Below are 23,338 nucleotides of genomic sequence, written 5' to 3'. Positions count from 1 at the left end.
CCTTTTCTTTTCTCTTTCTGCATGAATTCTGAGTGAACTTTTATTTTACCTTATTTTTTTTTTATTATTCATTAACTCTAGATGTAACTGCAAACAGAAAAACACCTATAGAAAAATACTAAATATGGATAGATATGAGTCCTTAGTCCAGTTGATGGGGTTTACAGTTAGCTGTATTTATATACTTTCCCCATACTTGAGAGCTACTCTCTGCCCTGATCCAGGTTTCTAGTACTATTCCCTGTCGGGTTGCATAGTGGGGGAGAGAACTCGACCAGAGCCAACCTGGGCTGCTGCTTACTCAGTGAAGGAACCGGGAACTTGTGGCTGAGTGGGAATGCAATGCAATTTGTTTATTGATCAGAGAAAACACACTTATATCTTTTGAAACGGAAGTAACAGGTTGGAAAAGGAAATGGCTAGGAGAGGGTGTGGAGAAAAGAGTGCAAAGGTAGCAAGCTTCCTTAGCAGCTGCTGTGGAGGTTCTAACCTGTGTGGATTAAACCAATACCCTGTAGGCAGGGTGGGTCTCAGGCAAAACAATGATTATGTAAATAGACCACAGCAATGCAGGAGACCTGGCGTAATGACCAACAATTCCCAATTCTGACACCATCTTCTTAGACAATACTTTCAGCCCACCTACATGTTAGGTGTTGGGCTGAGGCAAAAATTAGTAAAGTCATGGGCCTCTTGGAATATACCTAAAATAGACTTCTTAGCTTCTTCCAAAATGAAGACCCCAAATCTCATCTGTTATATTCTTACCTTTAGGTTCCAGATTACTAAGCAATATGTTCTTCTTTATATCTTTATGCTTTTCAGCCACAAAGTTGCAGATGTTACTGTGACATCAACCTGACTTCCCTGGGCAGAGGACCTCACCAATGAGTCTTAGAACCCTACCTCTCCAGGGCCCTACCCCACTAGGGAAAGATAGAAACAGGCTGGGGATATGGATCGACCTGCCAATGCTCATGTCCAGTAGAGAAGCAATTACTGAAGCCAAACTTTCCACTTTCTGCACCTCATAAAGATCTCTGGTTTATACTCCTAGGAGGATAAAGAATAGAGACTATTCCAATGGAGGGAGGGGATGGGGTGTGAAACTCTAGTGGTGGGAATTGTGTGGCATTCTATCCCTCTTATCCCAGAATATTCACAATCATTATTAGATCACTAATAATAATAATAAAAAAAACTTATTCTTCGGCCACAGGCAGAAATACTCCATCATACTCCATCACAAGGCAAACATGAAGGGTGGACATTATCAATGTAATTGCACCTGTATCTTATCAGAGAAACCAAAGATTAAACCTCCTACCTCTTAAGTATTAAAAATGCATGCGAAATAGTGCCAGCCACAGAATATAGTTCCTTCCAGCTGAATGCATTTGATTTGCAAAGTGTATAAAATGTTTTCACACTCTGAAATCATTTTCAGATATTATATTCAATAATTTTCTCAAATGGTTAGCAGTTCCTTTAAAGAGATAATCACCAGCCCTTGAGCTGTTTGGCATAAAAATATGTATATACAAGGACTATTCTTAAGGGCAGAATACAAATAGATCTGCTGTGCCCTCCACATCATCCAACAATGGCTTTGCTCCTGAGACATTTTATCTTACTAGGGAAAAGTCACATAACTCTAGTCTTTTCTGTTCTGTAGTCCGGATGACTCACTCCAATCTCAATGCCTCTAAAGATGAATAATGCATTTAAGGGCAATTACAAAAGTAAATGTGTGTGTGTGTGTGTGTGTGTGTGTGTGTGTGTGTGTGTGAGAGAGAGATAGAGAGAGAGAGAGAGAGAGAGATATTTAATTTTAGCTACAAATAATGTGGTGAGCTTTTTTGGCTTAGGAAATAGAAGCAATATAGTCTTACTGTTGCTGCATGCAATAAAAATAAGGTCTTTGTGATTTTATTATGAAACATAGTAGAAGACCCCATAATGAGGCAAAAAAACCCCAAAAAACAAAAAATAAAAAAACTATGTCTCCTTGGAGAGTAGAGTCATCCCAGGAGACTGTATTACTAAGTGGTCACTCTCTTTCTACAGCACACCTGCCCCTTTATTGGGACTGCAATGCTAATGTGTCTTTTTGTCTTTCTTATGAATTCTGTCCGACCAAGGTTCTAGACATTGATTGAGACTGTTAAGAAATTGGTGGGGTTTTTTTTTGTTCATTTTTTAAAAATGTTATTTTATTTATTTATTTACTTATTTATTTCATAGAGACAGAGGGGAATTGAGAGGGAGGTAGGGTGAAGAGGGAGAAAGAGGAACACCTGTAGCACTGCTTCACTGCAGGTGGGGACCAAGGCTTGAACCTAGGTCTTTGTGTGTGATAGAACATGTACTCTACCAGGAGTACCACTGATCAACCCCTTTTGTTCAGTTTCTGTTTACTTATTTTTGGTCAGAATCCTGCTCAGTTCTGGCATATAGTGGTATAGGGGATTGAACTTGCAACATCATAAGAAACTTCACCAATGCTGGTCTTGGTGTACTTCCGTGGTATCTCCCTGGCCCTGAAGTTACAGCTTTATCTAAAATGTGAACTTGCTTTGCATGATTTGCTAAAACAATTGCTATAAAGTATCTCAGGCTGAGTGAATTATATAATATAATTTAATTCTTTCCCCCCCCACAATTTATGAGTCTAGGGGTGTGAGATGGAGATGTTGGCAGGGAAACATGTCACTCACCTATATGTCCTTTGACAGATGTGGGATATGTAGTTAGTGGAATACTATGTAGGCATAAAAGGTGATTTTTATGTCATTTGGGACCAAATGGTTGTAGCTGGATGTGAAGATAATAAGTGAAATAAGGAAATACAAGGCAATTACCAATGATTTCACTTATGTATGGAAAATAATAAATAAAATAGGGTCAGGAGGATAGTTTAACAGGTGGCACTCACACATCATCATGAAGACCAGGGTTTAGGGTGCAAGCCCTGAAACCATCTCGTAGGGCATATAGAAAGCACCAGGGGGAGCTTCGTGGGTGATGGAAGGCTGCTGTAGTGTTTCTCCTCTCTGCCTCTCCCTTTGTTCTTCTTTCTTTCTCTATGTCTCTTGAAATGAGGAATATCCAGTCAGGTCAGAGAAGTCACTCCTCAGTATCATGTACACATAAGATCCTGGACTCATTCCCCAGCTTTCTAGAATCTATTCTCAAGGGGGCCTAGTGGTGGCGCCACCTGGTTGAGTGCTCATGTTACAATGTGTGAGGACCCAGGTTTGAGTCCCCAGTCCCCACCTGCTGGGGGAAAGCATCACGGGTGGTGAAGCAGTGCTGCAGGTGTCTCTCTGTCTCTCTTCCTCTTTATTCGCCCTTCCCCTCTCGATTTCTAGCTGTCTTTATGCAATAAATAAAGGTAATAAAAATTAATAAAAAGAACCTATTATCAAATCTGACACCATCTTCCCATATAATATATATATATATATTTTTTTTTTCTTCTTTTTTTCCTCCTCCAGGGTTATTGCTGGGCTCAGTGCCTGCACCATGAATCCACCGCTCCTGGAGGCCATTTTTCCCCCCTTTTGTTGCCCTTGTTGTAGCTTCGTTGTAGCTATTATTATTGCCCTTGTTGACGCAATTCGTTGTTGGATAGGACAGAGAGACATGGAGAGAGGAGGGGAAGACAGAGAAGGGGAGAGAAAGATAGACACCTGCAGACCTGCTTCACTGTTTGTGAAGTGACTCCCCTGCAGGTGGGGAGCCGGGGGCTCGAACCGGGATCCTTACTCCGGTCCCTGCGCTTTGCGCCACATGCGCTTAACCCGCTGCGCTACCGCCCGACTCCCCCCATATAATATTTTTACTCCACCCACATGTTAACTATCAGGTGCAGGCAAAAATTACTATAGTCATGAGCTTCGTGGAAGAAGCCTAAAATAGACTTCCTAGCTTCTTCTCACACAAAGACCCCTAATTTCATCTGCTCTATTTCTATCCCTGGGTTCCTGTTTATTAAACAATTTTTCCTTCTTTATATCTTACTGCCTTTCAGCCATAAAGTTCCAGACACTACTATGATTCCATCCTGACTTGCCTGGGCAAAGGAACTCACCAGTGTGTCCTGGAATGTCACCTCCCTAGAGCCCTACCCCACTAGGGAAAGATAGAAACAGGCTGGGAGTGCAGATCCACCTGCCAATGCTCAGTGGAGAAGCAATTACAGAAGCCAGACTTCTTCACCTCATAAAGACTTTTGGTTCATACTCCCAGAGGGATAAAGAATAGGGAAGTTTCCAGTGGAGGGGGTGGGATACAGAGCTTTGATGGTGGGAACTGTGTGGAATTGTACCCTTCTTATCATAAAATCTTGTCAATCATCCTTAAGTCACTAATTATAAACAAATGAATATTAAAAATAAATAAGAGAAAGAATTCAAGGAGATAGTGCCATGAGCAGAGCAGCAGCCTGTGGCACCAGTGGTCCCAGGGTCAGTCTCTGGCCCCACTGTAAGCCAGAGCTAAGCAGTGTGCTAGTAAAAGTAAATAAATACAAATAAACCTGCAAAACATAGGAAGAAAATCCTCAAACTCTTAGACTCTGGAAAATTATGGGAATTAACAGAGGAAATGTAGGAGTCTTTGGTGTGGTGGTGCCAGAAGTTTGATGGTGAGTGTGGTGAGTCTGATGCATATTAGACTCGACTCCTCTCCTCTCCTCTCCTCTCCTCTCCTCTCCTCTCCTCTCCTCTCCTCTCCTCTCCTCTCCTCTCCTCTCCTCTCCTCTCCTCTCCTCTCCTCTCCTCTCCTTTCCTTTCCTCTCCCCTCCTCTCCCCTCCCCTCCCTTCCCCTTCCCTCCCTTCTCTCCTCTCCTCTCCTCTCCCCTCCCCTCCCTTCCCCTTCCCTCCCTTCTCTCCTCTCCTCTCCCCTCCCCTCCCTCCCTTCCCCTTCCCTCCCTTCTCTCCTCTCCTCTCCTCTCCTCTCCTCTCCTCTCCTCTCCTCTCCTCTCCTCTCCTCTCCCCTCCCCTCCCCTCCCCTCCCCTCCCCTCCCCTCCCCTCTCCTCTCCTCTCCTCTCCTCTCCTCTCCTCTCCTCTCCCCTCCCTTCTCTCCTCTCCTCTCCCCTCCCCTCCCTTCTCTCCTCTCCTCTCCTCTCCCCTCCCCTCCCCTCCTCTCCTTTTCTCTCCTTTTCTCTCCCCTCCCCTCCCCTCCCCTTCCCTCCCCTTCCTCCCAGCCAGTGTTACAAAGAGAATAAAAGTGTGAACCACCAAACAGAAAGGACAGTGGAGTGGCAGGCAGAGGCTGGGGCCAGAGCATGGCAGAGACACCCAGGTCTGCCTGTACTTTTCCTGTTAGGCTAATGTGGTAACCCCTGCACCATCGAAACCAACCACACATAGACTTTTCTGTAGTTTCCCTAGGGAAAATTCCTAAGTGAAGTCATGCCACTTCTTCCTTCCAAATCTCTGATTTAGTTCTGACAACCAACTCTGAAAAAAAAAAAAAAGCAAAAATATAAATGAAATACCCTTCTCAAATGAGCCATTGTCTATTAGATCATCTGCAGATGGCCTCTGTCAAGTCCTGAAGACATCTGGGGCCTTTCTTTGTCTTCTCTCTCTATCAGAGTAAATGTCTTCCAGTTTTTTATGTAGCTTCTTAATCAGAACTTGACTCCCAGGAAGGACATGATGAATTCCTTTATGCTGAAGTGTACCACCAGGACTTAATAATGCTTTTCCCTCCAAGAGAGTTTTGAGTTTAATTTGAAATGGTTTCGGTTAAGAGATAAAAATGTTCATCTCCACCTGTGGGATTATTAGCATGAAGGCTCCTGACATTCACCCTCCCTACACTGAAGGAATAAATCTTCTCCTACTTCAGTCAAGGTTAAATTCATTAATACGAACAAAGTTCTTCAGACCATGCATGGTTATCATGAACTTGCACCTCTTACAGTCAAATATCTTAATAATATACACAGCAGTAAGTCCATTTAAGGATGACCTATATAAAACTAGCCAGAGAAATGAAAAATAATCTTTTTCAGGTCAACTGATTCTTTGAATCTATATCATCTCTTATATTTTTTGTTCTTTCATTTTAAAATTTAGAATTTTTTCTTTTCCTTAGATACATCTGTAACATCTGTATCTGACCTTGTATAACTTCCCAGAATGAGTTTTTTTAATTGACACATGGAGACATTTAGGGAATATACAAAGCAGTGACATTGTGGAGATAATCATTTGCAAAGTCCTTAAAAGGCATCTCCTCATGCAAAATGCTTGTGTTATTCATTATGATAAACTGGTGTTGGGGCTTATGGTCAGAGTGAGTTAGGAATAACTGGAAATAGGTCAGGGGTTCTCTTACCAAATTCCTTTATTCCCAGGTCCTCCTTATTCTCAGAACATGTGGGGTTACTGATATGTTTCACACTCCCAAACAAAAATAAGACAAAAAACCCAGTCCCTTAATGCATCAGATTATTATTTTTTTGCATAGTTTTGAGTTAAAAGTCATAGCATACAGTTTACTGGAATACGTACACTAAAATGTATGGAGTGAATGAAATAGCAGAAAAGGTGACCATACAACCTCAAGTGTCCATCTGTCCAAAAAGCAGGTTCTTTGGAGGAGTGTAAATGTACTAGGATGTGTTTTGTGGTTATCATAATTACCACTGATCTGGGGATTACAATCAGCCAGATCTTATCTCTGCTGTGTCTTGACCAAACTTTTCTTCTTTTCAATATCCCTGAATTCTGTTTGTCCCCAAAATGAACAATCTAAGATAGAGAACATAGTATGATGAGTTTTTCATGAGAATTCTCTGATACAGTAAGAGAATATACTTCTAGATTCTAGGGGCCAAGTTTCCTTGTTCCCCCTGAAACTTCTGCTGATATGAATTCATATTTCTGAGGTTCTACATACATTTAAGATCAGGCAACATCTGTACATTTATTTATTTATTTGTTTTTTATACCAAGGTACTGGTCAGCTCTGGTTTATAGTGGTGTAGGGGATTACACTTGGGACCTTGGAGCCTCAGGCATGAGAGTCTCTTTGCATAGCCATTATACTATCTAGCTCCTCCCCAATATTTGTATCTCTGTGTCTAGTTTGTTTCAGTTAGCACACTATTCTTCCTGCTGTCAAAAATAACAAGATTTTCTTTTTTAAAAAAAAAAAACAAACAGACCTATAATACTCTGTTATACATATTGTATTTTCTGTATCCATTTATTTGTATTTGGATACTTAATATTGTATCTCAATTTTGACTACTATGAAAATGCTTGAAGGAACAAGAACATGTAGTTTACTTCTTGAGAGAGACCAATTTTGTTCCTTTTGGTCCCAGTGAATTTTCTGGATTGCTAACAGATCTGAAGTATGATCACCACACTTTCCCAGAATAAGGCCATGCTGAAGTGATGGATGTATTAATTTTATCTCAATAGAGAGGGACAAAGAATATATAACTAAATATATATATATGATACTTTTCTGTTAAAATTGTTTTCTTTTTTCCTGAAAATGAACATCTTTTCTTCATTGACTATGAGAAGCTTAAAATTAACTGAGATAGGGGAATTCTCTCTACAGCAATATTTCTTCTGAATAAAGTATTTACCTAAGTCTGAATTTTGATGGTGGTGTCAAGTTGAAGATGGTGGTAGTGATGATGGTGATGATAAAGATCATTAATCATTTAAGTTAGAGCAAGAACTAAGAAAAACACTAATGGGCTTAATTCTACCTTTGAAATGGAAACGCTTCATCCTCTTCTTGAAGCATTTGATATTAGACACTTGTAATAGTAACTCCTTTCTCTGCCTGCTGACATACATGTAATCTTATAAAAAGATAAATGTTATAGTCCTCATCCTCAGTCCCTTTGTTTTTTGTGACCTTGGGTTGTCTGTCTCAAGTGCCTGGAAAAATACGTTTTTTAAATGTCACCATCAAGGAACCACCAACTGACCATCTTTTGTATGTAAGAGGGCAGGAGCCTAACTTCACTGGGGATGCCTGTCTCCACAAATATCTCTTGTTATAAAGATACATTGTTTGTCTTTTTGAAAAGTTTGCTTTATTCATTTTAAAAGGGAAATAAGGTGAGAAGGACTAAGAAGGAGATAGATAGGTAGATAGATAGACTGACTGACTGACTGATTGACTGACTGGAACATCAATTTGGTATATGCAGTGCCCAAAATCAAACTGAGGACTTCATGCAGGCAAGTCTTCTGCTGTATAACTGTGTCACTTGTGTCACTAGCTTTGTTTGTTTGTTTAAAGCTAAACAAATGGTCACCCCAATTACCTGAACTGAGTACAGCATATGGTGTTGTCAAGCCCTTCTATCTGAGTGCTAGTTATTGCTTTTGTTGAGAACATGAATATTTCCTGTTACATTTGCTTAGTTACATAGATTGGAGATTTCTATTTTTTGTAATTTTCTAGCAGATTGATTGTGATGTGCATTACATGTTAATTTTTATAAAATTCATTTTTATTTTATAAAATTATTTTCTTTCTTTTCAACTTTAGTGGAGGAGTTTTCTGGTTTGAAAAAATTTTTTGCTTTTAATGTTACTAAAGTCACTATATAATACATATATAAATCACTTTGGCTTCTCAGGAATTTATTGAAGTTGGCAAGGTATCCTTCATTTTCGGATCAAGAAAGAGAGATTATCTACTGTGTTCAAGCTTACCTGGATTTGGTAACTTTTAAGCATAGATATTCTGACTTCAAGATCTGTGGTTTTTATCCTTATACTCATATTTATTTCTGAGAGATGAAGGACTTAAAAATTTCGGTTTTTGCTTACCTTACATATGTACAAAAATGACACACAACTTCATGTGGACCATTCGTTCTCACATGAGGGAAGATGTAGGAGAAACTCAAGAATGTCACACAACATTCACCATTCTCTTCTAGGCCACCTTCTGGATGCATCCCATCCAGTCCCATTTCAGATCTAACTCAACTGATGAATGTTTATATATCCTTAGAAAGTACTTGGAATTCTGTTGGTCATTACGCCAGGTCTCCTGCATTGCTTGATGTTGTGGTCTATTTACATAAACACTGTTTTGCATGAGACACACCCTGCCTGCAGGGTATTGGTTTAATCCCATTGCTGAGAACCTTTGCAACAGCTGCTATGGAAGCTTTCTACCTTTGCACTCTTTTTTTGCTCCACCCCCTCTCCTAGCCATTTCCTTTTCTGATCTGCCACTTCCATTTTAAAAAGATATAAAGGCATTGTCTCTGATCAACAAAGGCATTGCATTGCATGCCCACTCAGCCATGAGTTCCTGGTCATTTCTCTCTCCTGCAAAGTGCAGGATTCTAGTAAAGTTACATCCTTTGATCCCTCTTTTCCCCCCCTACTACTCCACTTTTTGATATAATCTCTCATGGGGTTCTCTATAGCTCTTACAGTATAACTATCCAACTTCCTTTTTATCTTCCCCCCTGTTTGATTTTTTTTTTTTAATTATAATGGGTTACAAGATTTTAGGATTACTTCTAACTTTCATTCTTAATTCTTTATAGCAGTTCCTTTCTCTATAACATTGATTGAAAATGTTTTCTGATGTTTTTCAGTAGTTTTTACCATCATGGTTTAGTCATTGACACAAACAACCTCCAGACAAAGGATGGAAACTTTCAGACTAATCAGACCCATCTTGATGTGCCCAACCACACCAGTCTCTTTATTGCTGTCACTAAAAGATTCTTGTTCAGATTTTTCTGCTTCCACTCTAGTAATTCTGGTGTATCCCACTCCCTGACTCTAGGTTCTGGGACTCAAAGCCCTGAGGCTTCCCCATTTTCTCTGCTCTCTTACTTGCCATCAGCTCACTACTGCCTTGGATTTAAATACCCTCTAGCTAAGAACACCATCCAATTTTCCATTTCCAGTCAAGCCTTAGTTGAGTGCCAAAGTGATCTCTTTCCATGTTTATTTGACAGCTCCTCTTGTATATGCCATTGGCATCTCAAATTCAACTTGTCAAAAGTAGAATGGTTTAATCTGCATTTCCCCCATATCTGTATGCCTTATGCAAATGACAATGCCATTCATCCAGACATTCAGTCAGAAATCTAAAAATCTTCTTCAGTGCCCCCTTCCTCCTTTAACCTCCAGTGCAACTTCCCAGAGAGTTTGTCTCCAATACCTCTTGCATTGATCCTCATCACCTGAACTTGGCTTCATCTCTGTCTGGCTGTTGTAGTTGACCTCTCTCTAGCCTTTTCAATCCATTCTATATCCATCTATGAATCCTTCTGAGTTTCTCAGAGAGACAGTGGGGTCTTCCCCCTCTGAAATCCTTTTAGTCTTTGTTGATTGTAAATAAAATGAAATTCAGTCTTTGGATTGTGGGCAAGGATAGTGCACTCAAATTAAAGCTTCTTTATACAACAAACAACAAGTCCTAATGGGATTTCTCTGTAACTTCCCAGAATATTTTGTCAGGGAAAGGAAGAACAAACTGCTATTTAGTCATACAACTATAAACAAAGGGAATTAAAAGTGAATGCTTTTATTAACAATTGAATTCATGTTTCTAATAATTATGGGATCCTGACAACCTCCAGCAAGGACCAAGCAGATTATCTACTCCTAGTAGTAGTAGGAAAAATAACAAGCAAAAACATACATTTAACATCTTTGATATAAATCTCTGACATCATCATTCTTTCTTATGCATGACTTTACTTACTAATGCATTTATGTTTTAAAGCCTTATTGAAGTGTGATTGACAAGACTATAAGATTTTTATTGTATTTATTTAATTTTTTAAATTTTATTTATTTATTTAGAAAAGGAGACATTAACAAAACCATAGGATAAGAGGGGTACAACTCCACACAATTCCCACCACCAGACCTCTATATTCCATACCCTCCCCTGATAGCTTTGCCATTCTTTACCCTCTAGGAGTATGAACCCAAGGTCATTGTGGGATGCAGAAGGTAGGTCTGGCTTCTGTAATTACTTCTCTGCCGAACATGGGTATTGACTGGTTGGTCCATACTCCCAGCCTGCCTCTCTCTTTCCCTAGTAGGCTGGCTGTCTAGGGAAGTGGAGCTCCAGGACACATTAGTGGGGTCTTCTGTCCAAGGAAGTCTGGTTGGCATCATGCTGGCCTCTGGAACCTGGTAGCTGAAAAGAGAGTTAACATACAAAGCCAAACAAATTGTTGAACAATTATGGACCCAAAGGCTGGAATAGTACAGGTGAAGTGTTGGGGGGTACTCACTGCAGACTATTGTGTACTTTTGCTTTCAGGAATATATTTTGCCCTAGTTTATTGATACGTGTGAACACATGCTCTATCTCAGGGGACCTGGTCTATATCTAGGTTTTGGGTCTTTGTTAGGAAGTGAACCACTTGGAATGGAATTAGAGAATACTATGAAAAGAAATGTCTCACATGAGTAAGCTGAAGGGTTGTCATTCCACACCTGAAGTCTCTGGACACAGTCTGAAGTGAAGCATGCTGAGGTGGCACTCGTTGCATTGATTAGGTTATGATTGGCGGATGCAATATTATTTGATATGAATTGAGAGAAACATGCAGGAAAGTATACCCCACCCTAAGGTTCCTGGACTTGGGGGGGCATATAGGTTCTATAGTGGAAATGTGAGGTTCCTGCTGTCTTAAGGTTCAAGAAGACAATGGATAGTTACTGTTATCATCACATTATTTGGTAATTGGGTTAACTTTGAAAAGTCCCTTTGTTAGGGTTTGCTGTATAATACCCAACATCTTGTATATAGCTGTGCCACCAGTTGCTTTTGTTCTCCTTGGTCTAGGCTTTTGAGAGAGTCAACATATCAAAGATTCAGCCAATGTATTAAAAAGACTCAGTCTGTGCTTTAAAATGTTTGAGACATACAATCAATTTCCCCCCTCTCATATTAATTAAATAGTGATTTATATGATTACAGTTTAATAGGAGTGTACATAAACACCATTGCCACCACCAAAAGACTGTGTCCCATCCCACCCATTCATTTTTAAAAGAAGAGAAACAACACAGCTGTCTTAAGAGAGTGGAAATTACAGTGAGCCCAACAGTCACCATCTTGGATCTAACTGCCATGATGAAATTTCTACGAGAAAAATCAGCAGTCTGATTCAACTCCCCATGAAAGTAGGAAAGACCCCCCTCCCTCTAGGCCCCCCACCTACTCACACCACCACCACCACCATATCTTATCAGTTATGAGTGATAATGAAAGAACAGTGCACCCAGCTCTGTCCTTACTGATGGTTAGGAAAGAAACAAGTCACTCAGCTGATTGTTCTAAAGATCCCTGACCCAATATAACCCTTCAAAGAGATGACCTGGTCTTGACTAGACTTCTTCTATGTTTGATCCTTTAGAGCTCCTCTCTGCACTGTCCTTGAGGAGACATGACTTGAGTCTGCTCTCTGGTTGTGGACCTGATCCCTGTTTCCAAATGATCACTTTTATTTTTATTTTTAGGTAGAGACAAAGTGAATGTAGGGTTGTTGCTGTTGCTGGGTGCCTGTACTACAGACTCACTGCTCCTGGAGGCCATTTTTGTTGCCATTGTTGTTGTTGGATAGGACAGAGAGATATCAAGGGAGCAGGGGACGATAGAGAGGGGGAGAGAAAGATAGACACCTGCAGACCTGCTTTACTGCTTTTGAAATGACCCCCTGCAGGTGGGGAGTCAGGGTCTTGAACCAGGATCCTTGTGCCAGCCCTTGTGCTTTGTATTATGTGTGCTTAACCCACTGCACTACAGCCTGGCCCCTGTAATCACTTTTTTTCCTAATATTTATTTATTCCCTTTTATTGCTCTTATTGTTTTTATTGTTGTAGTTATTGTTGTTGTTGTTATTGATGTCATCATTTTTGGATAGGACAGAGAGAAATGGATAGAGGAGGGGAAGACAGAGGAGGGCGAGAAAGAGAGACACCTGCACACCTGCTTCACTTCTTGTGAAGCAACCACCCTGCAGGTGGGGAGCCGGGGGTTCGAACCGGGATCCTTAAGCAGGTCCTCGGGCTTTGTGCCACGTGCGTTTAACCCACTGCACTACTGCCCGACTCCCTGTAATCACTTTCTTTTTTTAAAGTTTTTTTTATATTTATTTATTTATTTATTTTCCCTTTTGTTGCCCTTGCTGTTGTAGTTATTATTGTTGTTATTAATGTCGTCGCTGTTAGATAGGACAGAGAGAAATGGAGAGGGGAGGGGAAGACAGAGGGGGAAAGAAAGATAGACACCTGCAGACCTGCATCACTGCCTGTGAAGTGACTCCCCTACAGGTGGGGAGCCAGGGGCTCGAACAGGGATCCTTAAGCCGGTCTTAATGCACTTTCTTAATGGCATTATCGACTGGTTATTTCTTGGTGGAGAAGGGTACTCTGTATGTGCCAACATGTATTTGATTTCTACCAGTAGACATTTGTGTCATTTAAAAATATTTTACACGGAGTCGGGCGGTAGCCAGTGGGTTAAGCGCAGGTGGCGCTAAGCGCAAGGACCAGTTCAAGGATCCCAGTTCAAACCCCCAGCTCCCCACCTGCAGGGGAGTCGCTTCACAAGTGGGGAAGCAGGTCTGCAGGTGTCTGTCTTTCTCTCCCCCTCTCTGTCTTCCCCTCCTCTCTCCATTTCTCTCTGTCCTATCCAATAACGATGACATCAGCAACAACAACAATAACTACAACAATAAAACAACAAGGGCATCAAAAGGGAATAAATAAATAAATAAATAATATTTAAAAAATATTTTAAAATTACTAATGATTCTGCAATAGCTTTATTCATGGATCATTTGGAACAGTTGCAAGCACATACATATTTTTCAGAGGAGTGATTGTTTTAAAAAAAAAGGGCATGTCCATAGTGTAATGTTGGGAAATACTGAGCAATTCTCTCCTCCTGAATTGTGAGCTGTCAGTCTCTCAGCACTACCAGAGCTATCAGCACTGTGGGAAGATCATTCTGCTGTCTTATGAGTGAAGCATGTCATCGGGCTTTAATAATTTTGCCACTCTGGTTGTTGAAAAATAGACATCTCACTGCAGTTTTAATTTGTATTTCTCTTACTTATTGATTTTCTGCTTGAGATTGACAATCTTTTCAGATGTTTAAAGGCTTAGTTTTTCAGGGAGCTGACTATATTTTCTTAGCACATTTCACCCTTTCTTTTCTAGGAGTTAGGACAGAGAGACATTGAGAGGAGAAGAGGATGTAGAGAAGGAGAGAGTAAGGTATCTGCAGACCTGCTTCATGGCTCATGAAGCTTCTGCCTTGAAAATTAGGTCCTTGCATGGGGTAATGTGTGCTTTCAATTAGGTGCCCCACCCAGCCCTAGCACAACTTCCTGTTGAGTTTCTGGTGGTGTCCTCATCCCTCCCCCCTTTTTAATCCACAATAGAGCAAACGCTTTAAAAAATCTTATCCTATGGTTTTGTTAATGTCTCCTTTCTTAAATAAAAAAATAAAAAATAATAACAAAATGTAATGCTCCTCTTCTCAGGTACCACTCCATAAGGTTTGGGACTTATAACTTTGAGATGAAGTAGCAGATGACAAGTGCCCTTTTTTCTATTTTATTTGGGGAGATTAGTGGTTTATAGCACAGTTGTTGGCAGTTGGGCACACCCATCCCCAACCTCCCATCTCCGCCCTCCCCAGAGTCTATTGCTTTGATGAAGCACACCCTGCTTATTCCAAAGTTTGTTTTGTGGTTTCCTTTTATGGTTTCTTTCTTTCTTTCTTTCTTTCTCTCACTTTACCCCCTGGTACTCAGTGCCTGCACTATAAATTCATTTCTCCTGGTGGCCATTTTTTTAAATGTTATTGTTGCATAGGACAGAGAGAAACTGAGATAGAAGAAAGGAAGGGAAGACACAGAAGGAGAAAGATAGACACCTTCAGACATGCTCTACCACTTGTGAAATGACCCCCTTACAGGTTGGGTACTGGGGGCTCAAACTGGGATCCTTGTGCCAGTTCTTGTGCTTCCCACTCTGTGTGCTTAACCTGGTGGGCCACTGCCCTGCCCCTACCCCCCACTCATGGTTTGTTTTAAGTTCCAGCTATAAGTTAGATCATCAGGTATTTGTCCTTCTCCTTTTGACTTATCTCATAATGCCTTCAAATTCCATCCAGGATGAAACAAAGAAGATGGCTTTGTTTTTAACATGTGAATAGTATTCCAGTCTCACAGTCTTTGGTCTCTCACCTGTCTTTTGATATCTGGGTTGTTTCCAAGACTGGGCTATTACAAATTGTGCTGCAGTGATCATAGGTATACATAAAACAATGTGGATTTGATTCCTTAAAATATATCCCTAGGAGAGGAATTGCCAGGTCAGAGAGTAAGTCCATTTCTAACCTTCTGAGAATTCTACAGAAGCCGGACTAATTTACATTCCCACCAGCAGTGCAGGAGGGTTCCCTTGCCTCCACAGCCTCTCCAGCATTTGTTGCTGCTACTTTTTTTTGATGTATGACATCCTCACAGGTGTGATATGGTATCTCACTGTTACATTTCTCTGACAATCAATAACCTGGAGCATTTTTTTCATGTGTTTGTTGGCCTTTGAACCTCTTATTTGGTGATGCTTCTGTCCATATCCTCTCTTTATTTTTGGATAGGGTTATTTATTTTGGTTGCCGAGTTTCAAGAGCTCTTTATAGGTTTTGGTTATTAGCTCATTGTCTGTCATGTAATGATGGAAGCTGTCCTTTCAACCACCTACACTTGTGCTAGGGTGTTTTCAGGATGGTGGAAGAGTGTTGTGTGTTATATGACAAGAGAGACACATATTGAGAATTTATTTCTAAGTTTATGAAACAAGAGATCCAGGAGAGGATCCAGTGGTAAAGTTCAAGACTTATCATGTAAGGGGACCTGGGCTCAGTCCTTTCAGTTCCACATGGGAGCACCATGGGCAACTGCAAAGGAACTCCATCAGTGGTGAAGTAGCACTGTGGTGTTTCTCTTCCCTCTTTAAAAACACAAAGTAAAAATCTGGGCTGCGGATTCAGCTCAACAGAACTACATGTGCCCTGGGGGAATATCTCTTGATACTAGTTTCTAAACTGGATTGCAAAATGGTACTGATGATCACATTAAGAATCATCTCTAACTATATTTCAATATAGTCTTGCTACGTCAAAACTGTAGACTATTGTACGAAGTGCAAACTACTGCAATCCATAAAGCCATGTGAAGTTGCCAAATGAGTTGACTGGCTTGCCATCTCCCCTTTGGTTTTGCTTATGGTGGAATTGTGATGTGTGTCAAGTTCCAAGTGAAGAAGAAAGGACTCTATGCACATGCATGCTGCTGTCATATTTTAAACTCAAAAATCAAGCTGCAAACAGCATAAACATCTGTGAAAATAACCCGAATTTATGAGTTTATAAAAATGCAAAACAGCCACAAAGGGAGTAGCTTAATTTCTAAAATTAGAATAATGTGGCAAAAACAGTAAGCGAAGGAAACATCCTTGCAAAGCTCAGGAGGGAAAAAAAGGAAATGAAAACACCAACTGCAGCTTAGAGGCATGATGAAGTTAACCGCGGAAAGTGTTAAAATGATACACCTCTCCATGAATGCAAAGTGTTGGAACTCACGGTGTCAGATGGAGGTGGTATCTACAGGGAGATTCTGTCTGCTGTTGATTCTGCTTTTCCTCTAAGTAGCATAGTGACTAAAGATGGAAGGAAATTACATTCTTTCTAGTGCCTCGAACAGGTCTCTTGAACAGCTAAGGACAGTTCTTCTTCTAGCATTTGCCCTTCTTTCGTAGCCAGTCAACAGTGTCCGGTTGAAAGCTGTCAGGCGCTGCTTGTTGCTGGCTTTGAAAGTGACTGGGATCCATATGGATTCAGTCGGCTAGGAAGGATCGTCAGTTTCCCCAATGAATGGGGACTCACGGGATGCACCACGAGAAGGTCGATCCAATGCATCCCGCTAAGGACAGTGAAAGGCTACAAGTACAATGGTGGAGTCTTAGCTGTGACTCTTGGAACTAAACATCCGTTAGCCTTAGAACCTATTGTGTGACTTTAGACAGATGTCACAGTTGCATTACTCACGGTGCCCTCACTCTTTATTTTCTAGTTTTTGCCTTGAGTGACTTTTGATCATCTTTAGAAATCACATCCACTTTTGGAAGATGAGAAAGCCTCAGTTTCACAAAGGCAAAAACATGTTTTACACAAAATGTGATAAAAGTCTCCACTGGGAATTTGCAAAACAAACGATATTGGAATGCTGGAAATACACAAGTGATTTTCTTAAGTCAGGAGAAGACTACATTGAATTGAATATTTATTTAGACACACGAGTTTATTCTTTTATTTATGAAACACTTACTGAGCTTTCATTTTGTGCCAGCAAGTCAGCCAAGCATAGAGAATGCAAACCTTAATAATTCAGAGTTACAACTGTGCAATTTATTCTGATGTGTTTGTGAAAATTCCTGTCTATACGTTTGAAAGAAAAAACTGGCTTGTTGTAGAAGACTTATACAAAAGATCTGATAATAATTCATTCTGCTATTTTGTTTTTCTATATCTTAATTTGATTTCTAGAAGGTAAAATTATTCATAGCTTTGTTTTGAGGTTTACAGAACTGAATTCCCACCCCAGAACCAGGTACATAATAAAAACCTCAAAAAATAGCATAAAAACTATTCCTTTTTCTTTTTAGATTTTTTTTTGTTATGACATATTCCATCTGCTTATATTTTTGTGTTTATTCAGATTTTGGAAGCAATAATTCATTTGTTTTTATTAAGTCACTTTCATACAAATGTTCAGGTATATCCACAAGTCATCTTATTACTTATGGACAGACATAAAATTCATTCATTTGTTGATAAATGTTTAAAGAGCAGCCTCTTAGTCTAAGGAGATGTCACATGTGTTACATGATTGAATACTTGGGTAGACAGCAGTGGCTGTATAACACAAGTGGGGTGGGTGTGTCACAGAGAAACTAAGTTATTTCTCTATTTCACATAAAGCTGAGACTTGCACAACGGGTCTAACGCCAAATCCCTTGCTCTACCAGATACACCACACTGTATTCTAGAATTCTCTACTTGGGGGTGGATGTTAAATATTTGTGAATCTAAACAGCAGTGATACAGTGTTTTATAATGTAGTGATATGCTTTATCTACCACAGTGTTGTTATTGTTGTTTTGGATAGGACAGAGAGAAATTGAAAAGGGAGGGGGAGATGGAGGGGGAGACAGACAAAGAGACACCTGCAGACCTGCTTCACCACTTGTGAAGCGATCCCCCTGCAGGTGGGGAGCCGGAGGCGGCTTGAACCAGAGTCTTGAAAGGGTCCTTACTCTTTGTATCATGTGTGCTTGACCCAGTGCACCACCACCCAGCCCGCCTCCCATAGTGTTTTAATTCTGAAATCAACAAGAACTTGCTTTGACTCTAGTAACTCTTCAGTAAGCGTTTCTAGAATAAACATCTGGGAAAATATACGATCTCTCAACTTTTATATGAAGTGGAGATAAGTATCTTGGCTTTAAGGAAACAAGATAAGCTAGGGGAGAGGTTGGGCAGGTGGAGTGTTCAAAGAAGGCAGAATCATGCAGTTAGTAGACCAGAGAGCAAGGAGGATGGACAAGGAGAACAGAGAGGACATTCTATGATTTGTGTGGGCAAAGACAAGGTATTAGGGAGGTAGATCAGATGTCTCAAGTCATCCCCACATGTGGCTTAATGAAGCCACATTGAATGGGGTTCTGTTATTCAGATTCACAAGCAACTGAACATGAAGCCAAGTAGACTGATATTGTCCTTTGCAGGACTGAGGGAAGAACCAAATAAGGAGTAAAGGAATTGAACGGTCATGAGTCTTTTTTTGACCATTACTTGTGTGTCTGCATATTCTATGTATTGAAGGTAGTATTAGCTATATTATTCTGCTACATTAATTTTATTATTTTGTAACATGATATTGATTGTTACTGGTTATAGTTGCTATACTAATTCTACTAGTTATATTTTGTATGACATATATGAGTATAGAATTGGATTTATTGATGGGCATCTTGTTTGATTAATACAGATGCCCACCACCATGAAGAAATACAGAGATGGGAAATGAAGCAAATTCCTGCAAATGAACCAGCAAAGGCAGCTGCTCCTATCCCCTCTGAAGAGCTGTCTTTCCATCCAAAGGAAAGGATTCCCAGTAGAATTGACAATGCAGCTTTTCTGAGGAAGGACTGTCTGGAAGATCAAACTGCTTTCTGTGGGTGCCGCACTCCTCAGGGGGGTTGTGCGGGGCCTTGGGGAGGCTGGCACAGTCACAGAGTTAAGTCTCCCCTTTCCTGGATGGAAGGTCAGGGCACTGCAGCTCTTCTGCAGACATTCAGCACTGTTATTTGGTGTCTGTTCTGAGGGGATAACCAGGATGGAGAAGAATAGTTATTTTAGTGAAAATGCAGCTGAGTAGAACACAGGAGTACAATTATAATCTACACTGATCTGTTCGGATTTTCGTTTCTTTCTCTCCTCTCCCTTTGTCCCCCTGCTTCTCGTCCTTCTCCCCTTCCCTTCCTTCCTGTTTAGCTGCTAGTCTTATTTTTCATTCTTTATTAGTTTCAAGAATGGTGGGGGGGGGGGAGAGAGAAGAGAGACAAAATAGAGATAAACACACAGAGAGAAGTAGGTGCAATCCTTCTTAAATAAATATTGCATTTGCTCTGATTGGTCTTTGTTTTCCTACTATTTATCATGCTATCAACACCTTTTCTTTATATTAAAATTCTTAAAATGTTTAAAGTGTCCTAAAATTTTCTGGAGCCAGGAAGATAGTATGGTGGTTATGCTAATGGATTTCATGTTTGAGGCTCCAAGGTCCCAGGTTTAATCCCTGGCACCAACACCATACACCAGAATTGAGCAGTACTCAAAAAAAAATTGATATTCTATCATATCAAGATAGTACTATGCATACAACTTTTTATCTACCTTATTTCTGATTTAACAATATGTTAATAGTGTCAATGACAGGGTGCTGATATTCTTAATATTGCATTTTACTGATATTCTCATTTTAAAATAGATATGTTTTAAATTTTACTTATTTTCCTATAAATGGATATAGTTGCATAAAGACACTGAAATGTTTAAGTAACAGTTTATAAAACTAGACTTGTCTGTTAAAAGCTTTAGAAGTTATCAATATATGAGGCATTGTAGATGCTTAAAATGCCTGATGGATCAATTTTGCCTTTAGAGAATTTTTTTTTCCAAAATACTAGGGAGATTCCTTTAGAGAAAGTAAGAAACAGAACATATTCTTGGTAGAACAGAAAACATTGCTACCAACTTGTCACCTTGTAGACCTTTAATTATATTTTGCACTTATGCGAGTGTTGCAGTTGATGGGCATCTTCTAGACAAAGGCTTTATGTTGGGGGACTTATTTGTGTAGGTTTTTCATCACAGAACCAGAAAGCAATTCCATACACCCATCTCTGGATGTTATTACATGAGCTTACAGCACTGCTGGGAGCACTCCATCTCTAAGACTGCTACTAAGTTAATAGCTATTGCCACAGGCCACCTTCTAAATGAAATGGCACTGTGTCAGGGGTTAAGTATCAAAAGCTTCAGAAACAAAGAGGGCTGCAAAATTTTCTTTATGCAAATCACTGTGCACTAAGAAGTTTTATTATCATTATTATTATTTTGGTATAAAATAATAAGAGATATATGAAAATTTGGGTATTTCATGGAATATATAGATTTATGTGTGAAAATTAGCATTTATATAGATAGATTATATAAAGGGAGATAAGATGATGATTATTATGCTTAACCTTTGGAGTGCTGATTTGAATTCTAAATATTAACCATTCTGTTGTGAATAATCTTTTCATATTTTTCTTGTATTTTTTTCCCAAGTGCTATGTATGCATTTTAAAACTATGTGGCTAGGGGGGGTAGGATAATAGTTCTGCAAAAGACTTTCATGCTTGAGCCTCTGAGGTTCCATGTTCAATCCCCAGCACCACCAAAAGCCAGAGCTGAGCATTGTTCTGACAGAACAAAACCAAAAAACAAAAAACAAAAAAAATAAACCTCCCCCAAACAAAAGAGACATTTCTGTCAGTGACCTAGCACAATGCACTATGATTTTTAGTAGGCAAAAGTTAGACACTGATGAAAAGTACATATTGTGGGATGATTGATTTGTATTTTCTGGATGCCAAATGAAAAAAAATTCCCGTGAGAGCTTCAGAAATATCTCTTAGCTTCTGTTATTGTAAGGAAGTGATACTGGTGTCCGGCTCAGGACCCAGCCAAAACAGCTACAGAGAAGATTGTTGCACAGAACACGAGGCCTCAAAAGGCCCCTAGTGGGTGGGGGTTGGCTAAGTCCTGAGGCAAGCAAAGTGGGAAGACACAACTGAGACGGGAAACTCTGAACTCCTCAGCTTCTAAAACCTTCCTAGTGAGAGAAAACCCTTAACCACTGTCCTGTGTCCAGTTTCTACTGGCCGTTTCTGAAGTCCAAGAGCTTTCCGTTTGAAAATTTATAAATGTTTGCATTTGGAACTCAGGAACAAGAGAATACAAACACTCATTTCTAGACTCAAGCCCTCCGTCCTCTTATCTCTTATGATTCCAGAATCATCTTGAGGTACATCCCCTTTCTGCTAAAAGAGAGAATTTGTATGCAAAAAAAAAAAAATAGCTGCAGGATCTTATTCAAGTGATGTTCTCGAGAACATTTAATTATATTAAATGCAATGGAATCTAAGTCTTAAATGATTGATTTTATTGACATGGGTGTTCTCCTCTGGAATGCACATTTCACTGTTTTATTTATAAGCCCCTGACTGTTTATCTAACAGTTTATGTGAATCATTCATTGAGGCTTGTCTCTGAAGGGTTTCTAATTCCCTTTCTTCTTTATTTATAGTGTGTCAGATTTCCTTGTATCTCAAGGGGACAACCATGCCTGACAGAGACTTAAACATCCACTTAACAAAACTTCTTTGTATATAAAGTTCTAGAGCTTGAGACCAACATATGCAAAGATATTTTTGAAAGAATTCTGAGGCACTGATGTTAAGGCTGAACTGAACATGAGGTGGGAGATGAGAAACTGCAGAAGTTTCTTCAGAGTTAAAGGAGCCCTGGACTGGAGTGGAGAGAGGGGAGTTTTGCTCGCTGGATTTCCTGGGGAAGAAGATAATAACTGTTCTTGATTCTCAGAACAGTGAAATTTTGCATATTGCTGAACTTCTCAAACCTTAGAAATTGAGATGAATAGATTTGACATTTATAAAATGTTAGCCTTATCACAGCCCCATAATATCACCTCCCCGGACAATGACTTGGATCCACCTGCATATCAGATTTCAGGCTCAGAGAAAAAAAAAACAAACAAAACTAGTATAGCTATAGGCCCATTGAAATATAACTAAAATATGCCTATTAGCTAGCTACAAAATGGAGGACCGCACCCAAACACTTTATCTGCACTATTCCAGCCTTTAGGCCCATGATTGTTCAACAATTTGTTTGGCTTTGTAGGTGAACTCTCTTTTCAGCCACCAGTTTCCAGATGCCAGCATGATGCCAACCAGACTTCCATGGACAGAGGACCCCACCAATGTGTCTTGGAGCTCCAATTCCTCAAAGTCCCACCTTAGTAGGGAAAGAGAGAGGCAGGCTGGGAGTATGGATCGACCAGTTCAGCGGGGAAGCAATTACAGAAGCCAGACCTTCCACCTTCTGCATTCCACAATGACCTTGGGTCCATACTCCCAGAGGGATAAAGAATAGGAAAGCTATCAGGGGAGGGGATGGGATAGAGATCTGGTGGTGGGAACTGTGTGGAGTTGTACCCCTCTTGTCCTATGGAGATCTGATGGTGGGAACTGTGTGGAGTTGTACCCCTCTTGTCCTATGGTTTTGTTAATGTCTCCTTTTTTAAATAAATAAAAAATAATTAAAAATTGGTTTATTAATGAGAAATAAAGGAAAGAGAATCAGAAGACCACTGTGATATATCTGGTGTCAGGAATGAAATTGGGACATCATGCTTGCAAGTCCTATGCCCTACTAATGCAAAAACTCCCTTGCCAAGAGTTTCTTTCAAAGAACACAAACCCAGGTGGCACTTGCTACAGCAGAGGAGGCCCCCATCATCCTCTCGGTGACTGATGATCTGTGAAGAAGTCGTAAAAATGCAGTAGAATACCCTTCAGCTATTAAAAATGATGAAATTATCACCTCTGAACCATTTTGGGTGGAACTTGAAACCATCATCTTAGG

At 40.0% G+C, this 23,338-nt stretch overlaps 1 protein-coding gene across 2 annotated transcripts in view; it reads left to right on the top strand.

Moving 5' to 3' along the window:
- TMX3 (thioredoxin related transmembrane protein 3) overlaps nt 1-19,753 on the top strand; it is a 127,090-nt gene extending 107,337 nt beyond the window's left edge. For both annotated transcript variants that reach the window (XM_060174017.1, XM_060174018.1), the window contains one exon: nt 19,110-19,753. Coding sequence is in view for 1 of the 2 variants with exons in the window: in XM_060174018.1 (XP_060030001.1) it covers nt 19,110-19,148 (39 nt within the window). In the remaining variant the exon portion in view is untranslated. The remainder of the gene's footprint in view (nt 1-19,109) is intronic.
- Nucleotides 19,754-23,338: the final 3,585 nt, after the last annotated feature.

This window comes from Erinaceus europaeus, chromosome 15, assembly GCF_950295315.1.
Source record: "Erinaceus europaeus chromosome 15, mEriEur2.1, whole genome shotgun sequence".
NCBI classification, from domain to species: Eukaryota; Metazoa; Chordata; class Mammalia; order Eulipotyphla; family Erinaceidae; genus Erinaceus; species Erinaceus europaeus.
This window is presented reverse-complemented; position numbering and strand designations above follow the sequence as displayed.